We start from the raw sequence: 19,082 nt of genomic DNA on the forward strand, positions 1-19,082 counted from the left end.
AGTAAGCAAAGCTTCATCTCCCGTTCCCCATCACTCCCCAGGCTAGCATTACCGCCTGAACCACACTCCCCTCCGGGGAAAAACTGTCTTCCACGAAACCAGTCCCCTGGCGCCAAAAAGGTTGGGGACTGCTGTCTTAGAGGATGACACTGCTTAACTCTAACATAATTTACCAATATACCCAAAACATTACACTTAGTGGGAGGTGTCAATATGCATCACGCCAGACTGAATATAAACACAAAAATTCACTTTTAACCAAAGAGATCAAAAAAGGTAAAAAATAATATAATAATCTCATTATTACCAGCATCATAATAAAAACAGCTAACATTACCATGTGCAAATTTGCATGCTTTCATTTATTTCTCACAACCCTATTATGTAAGTATTGTTATTATTTTCATTTTACAGATTTAAAAAAATGAGGTTGTGACTTATCCAAAGTCACATTGCTATCAAGTGGAAGAGCTAAAACTTAAACACTGAAGTATGCTTTTTTGTTTGTTTCACATAAAACAAGCAAAGAAGTTGAGTATATAGTTATTTCAGCTGTTCTCTTGAAATTTCCATTTCTTATTATGAAAATAATACAGATTCCCAGCAATATATAACCTGCTTCCAAAGGAACATTTAAATAAGAAATACCGCTTTAACAACAATTTTCCCCAAAATACTAAGTTGTTTTCCAAGCAATTCTAGTATTGATCACTGCACTTTCTCCATGTTAGCTGTATAAGTGAACTATTTCAGCCACTATATACTTTGTGCACCTGTTCTTAACCTAGACTTCATTTCCTTTTATTTCTATTAGTTCAAGACAACTGCAATGAGGAAGAACTAAAAAGAGCTCTCTTTTGTAAGTTATATACATAGTAACTGCTAGGCTGTGACCTGATGAGGTCTAACATGAAAACTTAGATTCTTCTCTAGTGTGTTATTTAGCCCTGTGTTTAATAGTTTTATAAAAAAAAGATTTTATATCATTTCTTATTCTGAAAAATGTTGAACTTACTCTAGGTGGCAAGATTTAAATAGTATCTTCCCACTTCATTTAAAAGTATATCATTTCATGCTCCTTCAATACGATATTCCTGAAATTTAAATGCCAAGTTCAAATTTCTTGGTATCTTAATGTAAAGTCTAAAGTGTGATAGACAAGACCTATTACATATCGTTGATCTTCTCTACGTGTAAAAATAAATAAATACACTACTGATGACTTACATTTTTATAAAAATGTAGATGAATAATCTATGTGATTTCCTCCATTTTCCCTGCAAGGGAAGCGAAAATCAGTACACAGAGACTGCTCAAGCTTTTTAAGCAAGGGGCAAAGGAAGTCAGAGCCATAAGTTTGGCCCTGGAGATGCTGTCCACAGCTAAAAAACAATCAAGAATGCCCTCAAGTCATAAACTTATTACACACTACAGTCACTATTTTGCTTCATTTATTGTACTTCTTTTTTGAATTTGAACTTTGAACCTTTTTGGACTTGACAGTGGGGGAAATATATTTAGTATGAAAATATGTTATTATTCAAAAACAAATGGAAAATAAAGCACTGTAGCAGAGAATGTAAGTAGGAAGGGAAGATGGAAAGGTAACCAGAAGACTAACAGCGAAAGATGCTGAACAGCAGACTCCAGGTTTACATTTTATCCTTTGGATAATGGAGAGCCATTGGGGAGGTTTATGTAAGGGCATCATATGATCCAAACTTTAAAAAGATAACTATTGGCAGTGTGAAAGATTACAGTAAAGTGGTGAGCCCTAGGCACAAGAGTCCACTTTTGGTTAAAATATTCATCCTAAGGCCTTGAATTAAGATAGTGACAGCAGGGATACAGAGGAGAGGGAATATTCAAGAAATATTTAAAAGGTAGAAAAATTAGACTGAGGAAAGGCTTAAATTTGGTATAGGTCTTAGGTACAAATATCAGCATCATGTAGAGTAATACAGAAGGAGAGTCTAGTGATAACTTCTAATCCTCAAATAGTTTTTTATTCCTTTAAATAATAATAATTAAGTTTACATCCTGCTAGGATTTTTTTTTTTTTTAGCCTTGTACTCATTGAGCAAATGATTATTATCAAAGCTACAAGCCTATTGAGAATTGGGATTAGGTGGGTATAACAAATTAATTGTGCTTCATTGCATATTTCCATTAAAACAAGATAACATATCCAAACACAAGGATCTCAGAACTGACAGAAACAACAGATAAAAACTCATAAAAAGATTCAACAAAGATAATTACTGTCAGAAATATGTAAATTAAGAAAACAAGTAAGTATTTTAAATACCTCTTTATTAAAGATATTTAACATGGACAATTCATTGTTATCAGGAGACCATTTAAAAGATGTTTAACACAAACAAAAGGTAAAGGTCTAAAATCAACTAGCTTATATGAGCCATATTTAAAACAGGCTCAATTTGAATGGAAAAAAATCCCATCAAAGCAGAAAGAATATCAATAGAAATGATTCATGCTCTCTACCAAAGCCTAGCATAATACCAAATGACATTATGTTTAAAAAATAAGACTTTTAAAAAATTATTTTTAAATAAGATATATTTTAAAAATGTATTTAGAAGTATGAAAGTTTGAAATGGCACCCAACGGGGCATGGCTCTATATACTACACTACATCATGAGCAAAGCCTAATGATTAATGATGCAGAGTGCATGTACTCTAGAGCTCCAGGTTTCTTACTACAAATTTCCAGGTGAAGTCACCTAACAAATCGACAGCTCCAAACTGGTTAAAACCTAACAGTGTTGCCCACTTTGGAATCACTCAGCCATAGGCTGCTCTGTTGTTCGAAACTTATTTAATATATTGTTTTTGCTTAAGGAGAGAGGCCACCTACATTAAGATAACATTGTCTATGGTCAAATTACATACATATGAACACACACACAGACATATACCTGCACGGAGGCTACCTGAGACCTGAGCCAAAATTTCCATCCTTGAAATAGATCAGTAAATGCTTCTATCAAAACATTTAAAATCAAACATCATAGTAAGTTTAGAGGTTTAGTCCACTGCCCTTAACTTTTAAAGTGTTAGATTTGCACAACTGCCATTTGGTTACACAGATGAAAATTCATGACAGAAACATACTCAGAATACAGGAAAAAAAAAAAAAAGATGAAACTGAAATCATCCTAAATCACAAGCTGTTAAAAGTTTAGATGTAAATTATATTTTTTTAAATTTAAATAATAATAATAAAGAATAAGCTCCCCTACAGGCTGAAAATTCCATGCAAAAAAGAGTCCACTGACTGAAGCTGCAGCAAGCCAAGGTCATCTTTTTGGCATACTAATGATTTATAACTATAATCAACCATCAGGTATTTATGATCAAACACATATAAAAAGGACTGTCCAAAGCTCAACTGCCCAATCCTAAACCCTGTGCTTGTCCTTGCCAGTCTACATTCACAGCTTTAGCCACAAGACTCCACCTATCATACAAATAACAACATGACGGTTCATTCCATGACCAGGGCCTATATATTTGCAATAATTCAAGTCCTATAAGACTTGAATCTTAAATGACTAAAAAGGAAGGCCATGGAAATGGTGTGAAGTTATTGATAATAAAGGGAGTATAACAATTAAAACAATAAGCTTTAAAAATTTTTATATAACAAATTAAAAACTAATGATGTATATTTTGAAAGACAACAAAGAACACGAGACACATAATATATCAGAACCCATAAAAATGGCCAATTTCAATTATACACTTAAAAAGATTCTCACTGGTTCTATAAGTCACTTAATGTACTGTATCCGTTCACCTATAAAAAGCAACCTCCTCAAGAAATTTGTGAAATATGAACTGAAGGAGAAGCTATGAAATCAAGAAATTAAAAATAAAGAACAGTTCTTTTTAAGGAACTAAGATAAAGTCATATCATCGTTGGTAAAAGAAACTAATAAACTCTATAGGGAAAAAAGGAACAAATACTAAAATAAAAAACAGCAACAATTTTTTCACCTTTTTAAAACCACTTCTAATCAAGGCAGCCAAGGCTTATTGTGACAAAAATGAGAAAAAGTATGAATTTATTAAAAACACATCATAGAAAACTACAATGTACAATAACAAAGCATTTATCAAATTTTCAAGAACAAGTATATAACATGTGCAGTTACAATTTTCTTTTACGTGTTTTCTAGTCAGGGATTATTTTCAAATCTCTTTTGGGTATATTTTCAAGACTCAGGAAAAAAAAAAAAGACATGTCCTAACTGTGTGTTTACCAATAAAAACAAAACAAAACAAAAAACCTTTACATTTCCCACAAACCCGTTATCCTTTTTTTTTTTTTTAAGTAGAGGGAAGGATTTTTTATTTATTTATTTATTTTTGGCTGTGTTGGGTCTTCGTTTCGTGCGAGGGCTTTCTCTAGTTGCGGCAAGCGGGGGCCAGTCTTCATCGTGGTGTGCGGGCCTTTCACTATCACGGCCTCTCTTGTTGCGGGGCACAGGCTCCAGACGCGCAGGCTCAGTAGTTGTGGCTCACGGGCCTAGTTGCTCCGCGGCATGTGGGATCTTCCCAGACCAGGGCTCGAACCCGTGTCCCCTGCATTGGCAGGCAGATTCTCAACCACTGTGCCACCAGGGAAGCCCAAACCCGGTATCTTTTAATAGGTAAATCAAATGTCTGTCTCTTTCAGCCTGAACCAAGAAAAGATATGGCAGCTCCTTGTGTGGTTTTACAGATTATTCCTCAGAAATACAATGATTAATCTCTGCTTTAAAATATGGACAGAGATTATCATAATGATATAAAAATAAGATATAGATTTATAAGAATTTGCTACATATGCACACAGAAAATTTTCCTGTGTTAAATTTGGCCACATTCCAAAAGTTACTCTGTTGAGTCAAAGATACCATACAAATGGTAGATAATCAAGGTGGCCTCAGTTTCTGAATCAAGACTGATGACAGAGTCAATATTTGTGCTTTCACAGCCCTTCTTTATCAAAGATGGATTGAATGCCCCATATGCCCAGCACTGTGCATTATGCTAGTTGTTAAACATAGAGATAGAGACATATAGCACATGGCTTCGGCCATTAGGCTGCTCCCTGCCTTCTCACCAATTTCCAATTTATTTGCATGATAGCCAGAGGATCTTCATAAAGTATTACTCAGGTCTTATCACCCTATTATTTCAAATTTTCTATAGTTTTCCCTTCCAATTACAATAAAATCCAAGTACCTTCAAGCCTCCCAGCACCCTGCCCCTCCCAGCCATCCTCTCTTTCCTATTATTGTCATTCACAGTGCTTTGTCCTTTGAGGATACTGTTCTCAAATATCCAGCTCTATCTATCCCCAAGATCCTATCCTAGGACACTCCTCACCCCAGCTTCTCATTTGACTCCTATATCCTCCTTCAGCGCAAATGTCATTTCCACAGATGCCTTCTCTGAAGTGCCACGCTAATCCTGCAGGAAATATGGAGCTCACAAGTGGTGCTAAGCAGAGGAATAATAGGATCAGTTCTTTATCTTAGAAAAATCACCCAGATAAGAACTTGTAGAACAGACTAGCTAGAGAGGTGGTACAATGGGAGGTGATGGCTATAGGTAGCAAAGTTAAGTAAGAAACAACTAGAAGAGGCCAGGAGAGAGTTAGAGACTGCATGTATGCAAAAGCACTGAAGTCATCTTTAGCTTTGCAAAAAGTTCCATCAGGCTCTGAGCTCTCTAAGACCAGTATCATATACAGTCACCCCTTGGAATCCACGGGGGAATGGTTCCAGGACCACACCACCGCTGCCAAGGACAACAAAATCTGCGGGTGCTCAAGTCCCTTATATAAAATGGCATGGTAAAATTGATATAGCCACTATGGAGAACAGTATGGAGGTTCCTTAAAAAATTAAAAATAGAACTACCATATGACCCAGCAATCCCACTACTGGGCATATACCCTGAGAAAACCATAATTCAAAAAGAGTAATGTACCACAACGTTCATCACAGCACTATTTACAATAGCCAGGACATGGAAGCAACCTAAGTGTCCATTGACAGATGAATGGATAAAGAAGATGTGGCACATGTATGCAATGGAATATTACTCAGCCATAAAAAGAAATGAAACTGAGTTATTTGTAGTGAGGTGGATGGACCTAGAGTCTGTCACACAGAGTGAAGTAAGTCAGAAAGAGAAAAACAAATACCGTATGCTAACACATATATATGGAATCTGAAAAAAAAAATGATTCTGAAGAACCTAGAGGCAGGACAGGAATAAAGACGCAGACGTAGAGAATGGACTTGAGGACACGGGGATGGGGAAGGGTAAGCTGGGACGAAGTCAGAGAGTGGCACTGACATATATATACTACCAAATGTAAAATAGATAGCTAGTGGGAAGCAGCCACATAGCACAGGGAGATCAGCTCGGTGCTTTGTGACCACCTAGAGGGGTGGGATAGGGAGGGTGGGAGGGAGACGCAAGAGGGAGGGGATATGGGGATACATGTATATGTATAGCTGATTCACTTTGTTATACAGCAGAAACTAACACAACATTGTAAAGCAATTATACTCCAATAAAGATGTTAAAAAAAAAAATGGCATGGTACAGTCAGCCCTCTGCATCCTCAAACTGTAGAACCCTCAGATACAGAGGGCCAACTGTATTACACACTTCCCACAACATCAGAGAGGTCCAGTAAACAGTAGCTAATTTGACATGAGTGACAGAAGAGCAGTGAATATCACCAAGATGCAAACAATAATCATCGGCATTCATTTATGGAATACTAGGCAGTATGCATGTTGAAGAAGGGGAAGGCAACAATGGTTGGGAGCTCTGGCTGAGTTTGTATCCTAGCTGTGTGACTTTATGTAAGTTACTTTGCTTCTCTGTGTTTTGATTTTTCAACAGATAGTTAGCAGTCCTACAGCACAGGATTGTTGTGAGATTTAAATATAAAGCACTTAGAACACTATTTGTCACATATTAAATACTCAACAAAAATTAGCTACTGAAATTGTCACTGTTGTCATCATCAACATTATAATCATTGTTGTTATTATTAGTACCATTACAACCACTAGATACTTCATAAACATTACTTCATCTTCACAAAAGAACTTATGAGGGATATACTATTATCTCCACTGTATAATTACGGAAAGTAGGTGAAAAAGCAGTTCACACAGTTTATAAGTTTCATACTGAGACGTGAACCTAGTTTTATGAGTCGATATACTAACCACATTACATTATCTCTCAAAAGGGGCAGGAGGGACTAAGATGTGATAAGTAATATGATTTTCTAAGCAATATGATTTACTGAGCATTTATTATCCTCCAAGCACTCTTCTGGGCTCTATGGATACAGGAGTGAACAAAACAGATGAAGTCTCTTCTCTCATATGATACATGAGCTTCTCTATCTCTGTATAGAGAAGCTAAGAGAAAAATATCAAATAGTGAGAGGTATACTAGAGTATCAAAATTAAGAGCGATATGTCTGGGGGCCACTTTGATTGAGTAGGTAAAAAGGCCTTTCTAAAAAGGCTAAGTTTAAGATGTGAACTGAAAAGACGAACAAAAGGAAGAAGCTGCCCAACCAGCAAGATAAGAGATTATTCCAGGAAGAGGAAATAGCTGTAACAGAGAGCCTAAGTGAAAACAAACTGTGTCTTAAGGAATCAAAGCATGCATGGCTGAAGAGCAGTGGGGGAGAGAGGAGTATTCCATGAGGAGATTAGAGAAGCAGGCAAGAGCCAGGTGATTAGGGTCACCCAAGGGAAGGACTGTGGATTTACTGCTAAAGGTAATGAAGGATTTCAGGAAGGTGACGTGATCTGACTTATATATTTAAAAGATTCTTCTCACTGCTGGGTAGAGAACAGATTGCAGTGAGGCAAGAATATGAAGACAGGAAACCAGGCTATTTCAGTAGTTTAGATCAGAGATGAAAGTGGCTTAAACTATGGAGCTAGGAGCACAGCTGGAGAAAAATAGGCAGATTTCTGTATATGTTTTTGAAACCGGAATAGAAAAGATTTACAAGTGAACTGAATAAAAAGAGTAAAGGAATGAGGAATGACCTCCATATTTTTAGCTTGAGCAACTGGAAGAATATGCTTTAGTTTACTGAGATGGAGAAGATTTACGGAGGCATATATTTAGGGTAGGAATAGGATTAGAAAATAAGAGTTCTGTTTGGGCCAGGTTACATTTGAGATGCTCATCATATATACCCATATGGAAATTTTCAGCAGGCAACTAGATCAGAATCAGGAATTCTGGGGAGTTCCCCTTACCCTTTCTCTGGCTTCACAGAAGACTGAAGATCAAGAAAACAGTAAGAAGAAAATAGCTTTTATGATGCACAATGTGGTATTCTGTAACAGTCTAAAGCAGTGAGACAAGCCATTGTACTCTTCATGAAATCATTTCACTTATAAAATCTGAAGCATCATCTTTGCTGAGGAGAATGACAGAAAGAGAGTAAGCTTTAAGGTCAATAAGATTCATGCCAAGGGAGTTAAGCCATATCATATGGCTTCTACTTCCTAAATCGTATAAGATTTCAGGGCAGGACACAGTAAGAAGAGATCAGAGCTCCCAGCAGGATACAGTTTACATAGTGCTCCTGAAAATTCCATCCTACATGAAAGGAACCCATAGCATACCCAATATAAGCCCAAAATCTCTTCTAACTATACGCAAAATAATGACTGCTCTCCTTGTTGTCTAATAGGAGTTTCCATGGAAACTGTCAAAAACCTTTTCTTTAGACTTGTAATGATTACTGACAAAAACAAAATCGACTTAGATTAAAACGAGAGGTAGATTCTGGTTAATCTGATTCCATCCAACTGTATTTTAGCATGACTAGTTTTCTTAATCAAATGGCTACCATGAGGGTAGATACCGAAATGAGGTAAAGAGATAAGCAACTATGTCTGCTTTTGTAAAATCCTACTCTTAAATACATACCAGCAATATTGTAAAAGACAACATTTTTTAGGAAAGATAAAGAATAAAATTTATTGGGCAGCTATTAAATATCAAGTGTTTTGCACATAACATCTTGTTTAATCCTCAGAATAATATCTTCAGGTAGGTTTTATTACTCCTACTTTTACAGAGAAGGAAACCAAGTCTCAAAGATGTAAAGTTACTTGCTCAAGATCAAACAAGTATTAAACAACAGAGCGAGGATGAGATTCAGGTACAGCTGAACACAAAATGTGTACGCTTTCCTTAGGCTCTTAAAAGGGGCTACAACACATAACAGTCCAGGAGCCTCAGGCCTATGGTCTCTTTAAGCCAAAAGAACTTTATTAATTGGTTGACTATTAAATTAGGCTGAAACAAGGCTGCTATATAAGTGCCTAAAAAGAAGAGAGTGTCAGACACACAAAATAAAAAGTTGAGTTTTGCCCAGAATATACAATAAAACTTTACCAGGTATTGATATGCCCATCAAATCAAATAAATCAAATTAAATTAATCAAAAAACCTAAAAATAAATAAATAAAGAGAAAAACTCAAGTCACATGCTGATAAACTCACTGAGATACTGATAAACTTACAGAGCCAAGATAGAGATAAGCCAATGATTCATTTTAAGGAATAATTTTAAAAATTATCTTATCATCTAAGAATAAAAGTAAAAATGCCATGACATTTCTTACCTCATCACAAAATGCCATAACAATTACTACAAATAACTGAACTTGTACTGCCAATGTAATTGCTCTAGCTGATCAACTCTGCTAATCTAAAATATAACTGTAGTAGTCAAATGAGAAATGGAAGCCATCTAAGTTACTGGATGCTACACTCCTTCCCTAATAATTAGTTAATTCATTTTGGTTGTGGAATTTGCCTATAAATTCATTGTCCTGTATGTTTTACCACAAGGCTCTTTAAAGAAAAACCTGGACATCCAGATCTCTTTTTAGATTTAAGCAGTCAAAACAAAAGAAAGTATATTCAACCACAGCACATAATGACACATTAGCATTCAGAGCACAGCTCAAGCATGCACACATGGAAATGCAGGACACACTAAATTCAATAAAGAGCAGAAATAAAGAAAAACATAACAGAAACAAATCCAGGAGGAATAAAGAGGGTTAAAATGCATAAAACGATCTGGGTATATTAGAAACTAATTTTCCAAAATCAAGATACTGGCTTTCACTTTTGGTAACATTAAATAGTTTCTAGCCAAAGGTACCAAGGAAAAGCTCAGCTATAAACCCAGGACATTCTTTAAAATGACTGTTAAATGAAATCACACCATTATACACTCTCCCACAATGATAACGTCCAAGGAACTACAATAGCAGAAAACAAATCATTTCCAACATAAATGAAGTATTTCTAAATTAGTAAATAAACTATAAATGCAAACCACTCTATTTAACAGATAAAAGTTTTATTTCTTTATAGTTATCACTAAGTTTTGGTTAGATGAACCCCAAGTGTCTATACTGAAAGTAATTTATAAGGAATCCATCTTTTAAATGGCTTATAACGATTAAGTTTGGTATTTTCCTATTTAGTTTCTTGGTGCATTCTATTTTGATTTAATAATATGGTACTGGAAAAACTTCTTGTATATGGTTTTAAACACTCTATGTAATGTTAAGCACAGTTCTTAGGTTTTGAAATTTTCGGGACTATTGATGCATAAAAGCATACCTTTAGCATTCTATTTCCCAGTAACTGCTGAAGGACTTTGTCAGTGCTGAAAACCCATCAAGCCCTTATTAAGAAAGCCAAGGTGAAAACGAGAGCCTGATGCTTTAAAGAAAGCACAGTTCAAAGATATATGTCCTCTTGTTCTCTTAGTTCAAAGATTAAATCAGAAAGCAATTGGCAATGTTACATATACTATTTTGTCATTTGGCAGATGACAACTAAAGACATGGATCATTATTGTTCCTTAAAGTATAAGCTTTGTTTTCTCTTGTTTGTGACTCTTCCGTAAGCTATTTCCTATTTCTTTTCTTCAAGATTTTTCCCCTCCATCTTGCCAAAACAGGGCTTGAAATACAAATGGAAATAAACGGTGGGGGAACCACCTCTGAAAGGCTATGGTGAAACCAAAAAGAAAGAATTTTTCACTGTTTGACTGGGTCATCTCACATTTATCTGTTAATGAATCCTGAGGCTTGAATATTCTGCTTAAGGCACACTAAAGACAAAGCAGCCTCTTGCCAACAGGCTTTTCCCAGTGTTCACACACAAAACAGGTTTTAAATGGCCCAAGGTGGGTCACAACCCACAGAAAAAAGCCTTAAAGACTTCAGTCTTCATTTCAGCTCTATGGCCACTTAACAAAGCCCTTCTCTTCCAGATACATTCAAAGGCCTGTGTTCCTAATGGGAACCCATATATGGTCTTTCCTGGATGCATGGACCTCTTCCAAATTGTTTTCAAGACCCAGGGCACTCATCTGGAGAGCAATTCCACAGCTTTCATCCAGCTTGCAAAGGGTCTCACCAACCTGACAGTCTAAGAGCCACTGCACCAACACCTCCTCCAGCCCTTACACCAGGAAGCCATGGGATGGAAGGCAAAGCACATGGCCTTGAAACATAATAGCCTCAGGACCTGGGGCAACTTGCTTCAACTCTGTGGGCTTCCCTTCTGTCTATGAAAATGCATATAAAAATACCTACTTCACAGGGAGTTGATGAAGAGAAAATAATTGGGACGCTGACCAAATTTTTCTACTTTATAAAAGTTACTTTGTTATGCAAAAAGACAAAAATTATTGAAGCTTTTTATCTACCCAGGTGATAATTAAGGCTCCCAGATACTGAGAAATTGCCCCTGGTCAAACAGAGCTCGTGTCAAGACAGGGGCTCCACTCTGCATTTCTCATGCTTCTCACACCACAGACCACGTTCACCATACCAGTGCAAACTTGAGCCCAACAATAACAGAAATGGTGCTCAGGCTTGGGCCCACCAAAGAGGAAATAAAACCAAAATAATATCATATGGTGACATCAACACTCAGAAACAAAGGTATTTAAAATTACCAAGTGACCCTTTTAGGGTCTACACACTTACCAGACCTTAGGAAAGCTGGTGGAGAAGAGACGACTGCATCAGGTGAGCTGGCCATTTCAAATTGTTGACTCTAATCATAAGCATCGCAGGCTAAACTACAGCAATTTTCAAAACTGTTTAGTGAAGGTTAGAAGCAATCAGCATTAGATTAATTGAAAGCAGTGTGAGCAGTTATTAACATGATGCGGTGTGCAACAAAGGCAATAATTGAGGTTCATTATAATTTTATTTTCTCTTTTATGACTTGAAAATTTGATTTTCTTTGCTTTGATAAATTACATTTGCTTATATGGATGAGGCAGGAAATATATAATGACCACTTATTAAACGTTACATAAGAGTAGCATGGAGTAGCTCTATTGAGCAGTGAAGTGATTATGCTACTATGTAACAATGCTCAGAACTTTGCAGTGGCATCTATATCATAGTCAGGTTAGTCCAAGTTTCAAACAAAACTCACTTTATATACTCCTCTAAAAGTAACAAACAGAATCAGGGTGATTGCTTTTAATGACACAGGAAGTCAATGATTTCACTGAAGAAAGTTTATAGTCTACACATCACAGCTATCAGAAGAATCTGAAACCTCAACTAATTTGGAGGGATGACTTCAAATGGTATCTCTTTTATTGCTATGATGTAAACATATAGGAACATCCAACATTTATACAATACACTCAACTACCTTGTACATGAAACTGGATTTAAGTGACTGCATTCAACAATAGTTAAATAAAATTTGATTTTTTTTTTCTCAGTAAAGAAAGAGAAGGTGGGTTTTCAAAGCTTACTGTTATGGCACGCAGTTCAGAGGAAATTAAGACTGCAGAAGAAAATAAACCCTATACGTTTATTAGAGGAAAAGAGAAATGCTGTAAAAATATATGTTGAGGGTAGAGCTCAGTTTCCTGTAATAAAACTCCAGTTACTCTCTTTGACCGGAAATTATCAACTCAATAACCCTTTTTATAGCCCAAATAGACTCACTGTTAGTGGTCAACTCAATACTTCAGTATGACACAAAAAGTTTGAGAAAAAGTGTGAAACAGAAATATATGTGACTATTCTAAGTAACTGTACTAACACTAAAATGTACTAAGGACTAGTTTTTGAAAAATTCTCTCATACTTACGGTAGTTTTGTTATAACCCTAAGTAAATAAGTGCACAACTATTTTTAAGGTTTAAAAATAGAATGGAATAAGCAACAAAGATTGGGTGGATTTCTCCTGTACGATTTATGAAATTAGATACTTTCTTCAAAAAAAAAAAAAAAAAAAGACAGCTAAGAACTCTGTTGTCTTCTGCACAACAACTAAGAACTTCATGAACGTGAAAAGCCAAAATATAATGGGGTAGTATTAGCTGAGGAAAAAAAACAAAACCCTTAATACCAATGCAGATGCATAATTAGTCTTCCTAGGGCTATGTCTTTCAATGTTATCAGATTATCGACTTTGACATTATCATCTCCCAACACTAATTTATATAGTAACAACAAGCCTTCAAAAGGGAAGATTCTTAGATGAAGACTTGTCATTCCACCATCTTTCCTGTTTATAGAAACACTTTTTAGCTTGAGATTACATCCAGCCAGCCAGGAATAAGAGAAGTTTCAATCCTGGCTGTCAGATGAGTTATCAGCCACAAGTGCTAACTTCAAAGTGTGACTTTGCAATTTGAACAAGTCAGTTCAGGACGCTGTAACTGTGTAACTGCCTGCGCAGCGTGTTCTGACCTAGGTGACCTCGGGTTTGGGAGCCACAACTGGGAACTAGGCGTCCTGGGGGCCACTTGCCCAGGGAAGGGGCCCACTTCCTTCTGAGTCCTAACTATGCTCACCGTGACCCCCTTCGTGGCCTGAGGCCCTGTCTCCCTCAATTTCTGCCCCATAGATAACTGGCTAGATCTCAGAACTTGTAATGTGAAAAGGAGATACGAAATAAGGCAACAAGCAGCCGCCAGTTTTCTAGTACCAGACCCTAGTCATATGTAAAAATGAAGCTATCCGACTTTCGGGGAGGAATACAGACAGGGAGGGCACTCCCGGGAATGTGGCCACCGCCTGATTTCTAAGAAGACTCCAGGAGAAGTCGGCACCACCACCTACTTTTCGAGAGGGAACACACACGAAATATAGTTGGGGAAGCAAAACGGAGCAAAGGTGGGACCACCACCTAATGGGGAAAGACATCAAGAGGAAGCCAGGGACCACCAACTGCTTTCTAAGGGGAAACACGCGGGCACAGGTTCATTCCAGGAACCCCACCTGCCTCCTGCCCAAGGCTCTTGAGGGGGAGTACCCTCTACGGTGCGGGGGGGAAAGGGTGGCGCCCCAGCCAGCCAAACCTGAGCGCTTGATCCGGGCTCTTCGCTCCAAGACCTTCCAGCTCACTTCGTCCACGAGCCCCGCCATCGCGCTCGGGCCGCCGTCTTGGCCACCGCCCCCGGGGCCGCCTGTCAGCTCCTCCCGGCCGGCCCCGCCCCCCCGCGCGACACTGTCGGGAGGCGCACCGGCCGGAAGTGAGCGCGAGGGCGCGCTTCAACCTAGCTTCGCGGCCTCCCGAGCGTCAGAGGGGCAGCCCTACGGGACAGTGAGACGGGGGCCGGCCGCGGTCGTACGGGCGTCGGGGCGACGCTCTTTCTCTCTCGGCCGGCGGCACGGTGCTTTCCGGCTGCCGTCAAGCGCAGCAGGGGGCCGGTGGGCGAGGGCCGAGGGGCTGCCATGGCGGCGGCACGCCGGCTGCTGGGCTCCTGGGTGTTGCTGGCGCCGCTGCTTGGGGGGCTCGCGCTGCTGGGAGTCGGGCCGGTCCCGGCGCGGGCGCTGCACAACGTCACGGCCGAGCTCTTTGGGGCCGAGGCCTGGGGCACCCTGGCAGCCTTCGGAGACCTCAACTCTGACAAGCAGACGGACCTCTTCGTGCTGCGGGAAAGTCAGTGCTTGCCCGGCCCTCCCTCTGTTCGCGTGCCCCTCCCGGTGTTCCCCACATCCCTTGCCCGGATGCCCGGTCCTCCTGCATTTCCCGGCCCTTCTCTCCCAGCCCTGTCTCTCCCCCTTTATTTCCAGCATCCTTGCAGCTTGCCTGTTTTTTCCATCTTTTCCAAACCCAGGTCCTGGCCTGACCACTCCACAGTTTGATCCACCCCCGCAAGCACTGGAAACACCTCGGATTTTTGTTTTTTTTTCCTGAGACGACCGCGGCCGTCACTCACGCACCCCGCCCTTCTCATGGAATCACCTGCCTTCCAAAGTCCTTCCTGATTCCCAGTAGTCTTTGTAGCTTGCCTTTACGTTCCCTCCCAAGGCCCCTTCATTCCTGTCTGCTGTATTTCCTCCAGTCTCCCTTCCCCTTTGATGAACTGGAAAAGGTGCGACTTGATAATTTACTCTCGTAGAGGACTTCTCCCTCCCTCTTCATTTACCTTGTTCACCCTCCCCTCCCTTTGTCAGGGTCCCAGCTTTCTTAGAAACTACTGTTCCTTCCCAAGGCCCTAAACACTCCACAGTTCTCACAAGTATTTCGCAGGTACTACTAATAAACCCAGTGTCTCCTTGGAAAAGGATTCTCAAACTGCAGGTTTTTCTCCCTTCTGGGCTGCCCTAGTCTTTTGTGTGCAAAAGACTTCCTTGCTTTGGCCACCACCCTAGTCTTCCAAATCTCTGTTTTCTTTTCCAGCTTGAGGTTCTTGGGAGTTCTTTGCTTTAACCATGACTAAACAAACTTTTCTGTGTAAATCTTGATGCTGACAATGGGCATTAGAGGGTCTTAGTATTCTCTAGTACCCACAAAGCAGGCACTGTTCAAGGTCAAGGCTGTGAAAGAAGGAAGTGAAGCACTTACAGAGTTTGACAGGATCTTGGCCCAGATCTCTTGGAGTCCTTCTCAGGACTCCAGAGCCTCTTGTGGACCTTGGGTATTTCCCCTATCTTTGTATGACTCCATGTACTGCAAGAAGGGTGCATACTGCCTAACCTATAGCCACTCCACCCAAACTGGAGACAGAGATTCTCCCCTTAACTTTAAAGATGCCCTGTGTTTGACGAAACAATTTCAAAAATCTGTTCCAATGAGTGCTCATTGAGCTCCAAAAATGCATCAACCTGGGGGATGGTTCTGTAGGAGCCACAAGAGGGTAGTCTTGGAGGATTCAGCTTTTTCTGCTTAAATATGACATCATGTCCTAGTTACTAGTCAGATACCTACAGTAGGAGTTTCTGTGTCCTTGGTGTGATGCATCTGTGCAATGGACTAAACAGCCTTATGAGAGGCTGAGTTGTTAGGTTTGGGGAAGACAAGACTTAACATATAGTGTAGTTATAAGGCATATTCTTTATATGCTTCCTTTAAGTCAATCAGTCTGACTCCTGGCAGAAGCCATTGGCTTCAATTTGCCTTGACCAACTACATTTTTCCTTGTTCATCCTCTAGTTTCCCTGCTGCTTTGAGTATCGAATTTGTGATACACTGTCAGGAATCTCCATTCCATTAGTCTAATAGGACCAACCTTGAGAGGGCAGATGAACTGGAGTAAAATAGAAGTTTTCTTGTTGAAAACAGTGCCCAGAAAGCTGCTTGTAACCACTGATTGTATGTCTCACTGGGAAGCATTTTTCTAATGTATACTCGCTTCTTTTAGGAAATGATTTAATCGTCTTTTTGGCAGACCAGAGCGCACCCTATTTTAAACCCAAAGTAAAGGTATCCTTGAAGTAAGTACAAATGTATTTGTTTCTGTAAAACAGTCGTTAGTGTCATAATAAATATGCAATAACTAGTTGGATTGTCTTTGAAATCAATTTTACTCTAAAGTGGTGTTGTGATACAAAACCACTAGTTATGAGGTATGAAGCAAGTAATTTGTTAGGAAAATTAGTGAGCATACCAAAGTTTAAAAATGATTTGCTTTAAAAAATAAATAATTTTGAGTGGAACCAGGTCTGTTCCTACATAAACACCTTTCAGTCCCTTGCAATCTGATATGCTTTCTTGAATGTCTTGGGGTTTGTCCCTCATCCTGAGTGGATTGTCCCTCATCCTGAGTGTGCCTGTGGGAGCAGCTCAGTCACAGGCTCATGAGGTCAACTTTGTGTTTTGTGGTCTGAGGGAGGAGTTTGCAATGGGGTCAATGACCTCTGTTCTAATTTTTCATTTATTGATTGATAGGTGGTGACTGCTAGATAACTCATAGGTTGATTTTGAGGAAATTCAAATCAAACTGAATTTTTTAAATGTTCAAATAATAGTTCTATTTTTTTTTTATATGACTGGCATTGCATGAAACACAGTGACCCTCGTTGATAGTGAGCCAACACAGTTTTGAAACTATAAGAAACAAGGATCGATCACTGTCTGGAGGAAGAGATGAGTCAGTGCAGGCTAAAGTGGCAGCTTCTAGAAAGTTATGGGACTTGTGCTTGACCTTAAGATAAGTAAAATTTAGGTGAGGGCTTTCAAGTTTCAGGACACAGCATTAACAAGAGATGGTAGTAAAAACAGCAGGTTGTGAAGAGGAGGTGGAAAGGTTTGCCTGACAGAAGTGGAGGGTATGCTTTGGAGAGTTATGGACTAGGAAGATGAGATCAGGGCAGACTAGGAACCTTCATAAATATCAGAAAGAATTGACCTCAATCCCGAGAAAAGTGGGGAATCATTACAGGTTCTTGTTTAAAGGAGAGGTGGTGAAAACGGTATTTTAAGTTGATTTGATTTACTCGTTAACCATGTGCAGGATGAACTGGTATGTAGGAAGATCAGAGATTACTTTAGAAACTGTTCAAAAAATTTAAGAAGTCCCCATATGGGGTAATGAGTGCTCAGATTCTACAGTATTTAACTTAAACTCAGACATATGTAAAAAAAAATTGGTCTTGAGTTAGAACATTGAGGCGTTGAGGGGAAAGTTATAGATGGATAAACAGGAAATTATCCCTCTTGAGAAATGTTCCTTGATACTGGATGTCAGCATGCTTGGAGTGGGGAGGGAACAGAAGTTGTTAAATACTACATCCAAGAAATGAACTGCCTAGAAGTGGTTTTTCATGGAAGATTAAAAGTTAAGGAATTTGTGAGCTATTAAAGACTTAGGTTCCACTGAGTTTTTAAAAAATCCCAATTTTTCTTTGACTAATGTAATGTTTTATATACTTATAAAATTTAGAAACTCTTGTATTTATTTAGTATAGTTTTCAAAAACTAACTGTCCTTCACTGTTTTCTTCCCCCTCTCCCCTGTTCCTCTCTCAAATGCAACCACTTTTAAAACTTTGAGCTGTTTCTTCTGATGTTTATTTCCATATTCTAAAATAAGTTTTTATACTGTAATTTCTTGAGTTACCATCTTCATCTCTTGGATTTTTTGTTAGCATAGACAAAGATTTAGCATCTTTAAATTGGCTCCATCTCCATATAGTTATATCATATTTTAGCTTGGTCAGTAATCATTGTATAAATTCTGGCCATGTAGATTATGTGTACTTCAGAGCCAAGCAGTATACAGTATTTCATTTCTCTATGGTTTTTCCCTCCAAGAGTAAATGATTGTTTTTTAAAAAATAAATTGCACAGTTTTCTGTGTACATATCCTTAATTTCTTTGCAGATGTTCCATCATACCTGCCATATACCTGTTGTGCTTTTTTTTTCCCCCATTGAGTCCTCTGCACTCCTCCCCAATCTGAATTCATTCTCTAGGCCTTCTGCAGAGCTACTGTTTGGAGACTTTCCCTTTGTCATTCTATGTTTGATCCCTATTTCTTGGATCCTGTGCCATTTTGTTCTTTGCTTCTTCATTTACTTCACTGGAGTGTATCCTTCAAGAAATTCCTGAGAAAGGATGCATGGGTATGTCCCTCCATTTCCAAAACCTTTTTCTACTCACTCTTTGATTGGCCTGTAGTCTTCTAGCTTCATCGGTTGCTGGTTTTAAATCCATTGCTATTCTTTTTCCTAATCCTTCAAATATGACTTATTTTTAATTTTTGAAAC

The 19,082-nt window shown here is 38.7% G+C and overlaps 2 protein-coding genes across 7 annotated transcripts in view; one reads left to right on the forward strand and one right to left on the reverse strand.

Annotated features, from left to right (window-relative positions):
* Positions 1 to 14,608, reverse strand: part of PHKB (phosphorylase kinase regulatory subunit beta) — a 220,649-nt gene extending 206,041 nt beyond the window's left edge. The window contains exons 1-2 of one of the 4 annotated variants that reach the window (XM_061174410.1): positions 14,448 to 14,608; positions 12,100 to 12,114 (exon numbers count right to left, since the gene is read on the reverse strand). In XM_061174410.1, coding sequence (XP_061030393.1) covers positions 12,100 to 12,114; positions 14,448 to 14,514 — 82 coding nt within the window. In that variant the 5' untranslated portion in view covers positions 14,515 to 14,608. Of the gene's footprint in view, positions 1 to 12,099; positions 12,213 to 14,442 lie in introns of all 4 variants that reach the window. The other 3 variants (XM_061174412.1, XM_061174413.1, XM_061174411.1) reach the window with 3 other exon arrangements.
* A 132-nt stretch (positions 14,609 to 14,740) lies between these two features.
* The window catches only part of ITFG1 (integrin alpha FG-GAP repeat containing 1), a 265,097-nt gene continuing 260,755 nt past the window's right edge, over positions 14,741 to 19,082 (forward strand). For all 3 annotated transcript variants that reach the window (XR_009698047.1, XM_061174414.1, XM_061174415.1), the window contains exons 1-2: positions 14,741 to 15,031; positions 16,737 to 16,809. Coding sequence is in view for 2 of the 3 variants with exons in the window: in XM_061174414.1 (XP_061030397.1) it covers positions 14,824 to 15,031; positions 16,737 to 16,809 (281 nt within the window). In the remaining variant the exon portion in view is untranslated. The remainder of the gene's footprint in view (positions 15,032 to 16,736; positions 16,810 to 19,082) is intronic.

The sequence above is a fragment of the Eubalaena glacialis genome, chromosome 18 (genome assembly GCF_028564815.1).
Source record: "Eubalaena glacialis isolate mEubGla1 chromosome 18, mEubGla1.1.hap2.+ XY, whole genome shotgun sequence".
Taxonomy (NCBI): Eukaryota; Metazoa; Chordata; class Mammalia; order Artiodactyla; family Balaenidae; genus Eubalaena; species Eubalaena glacialis.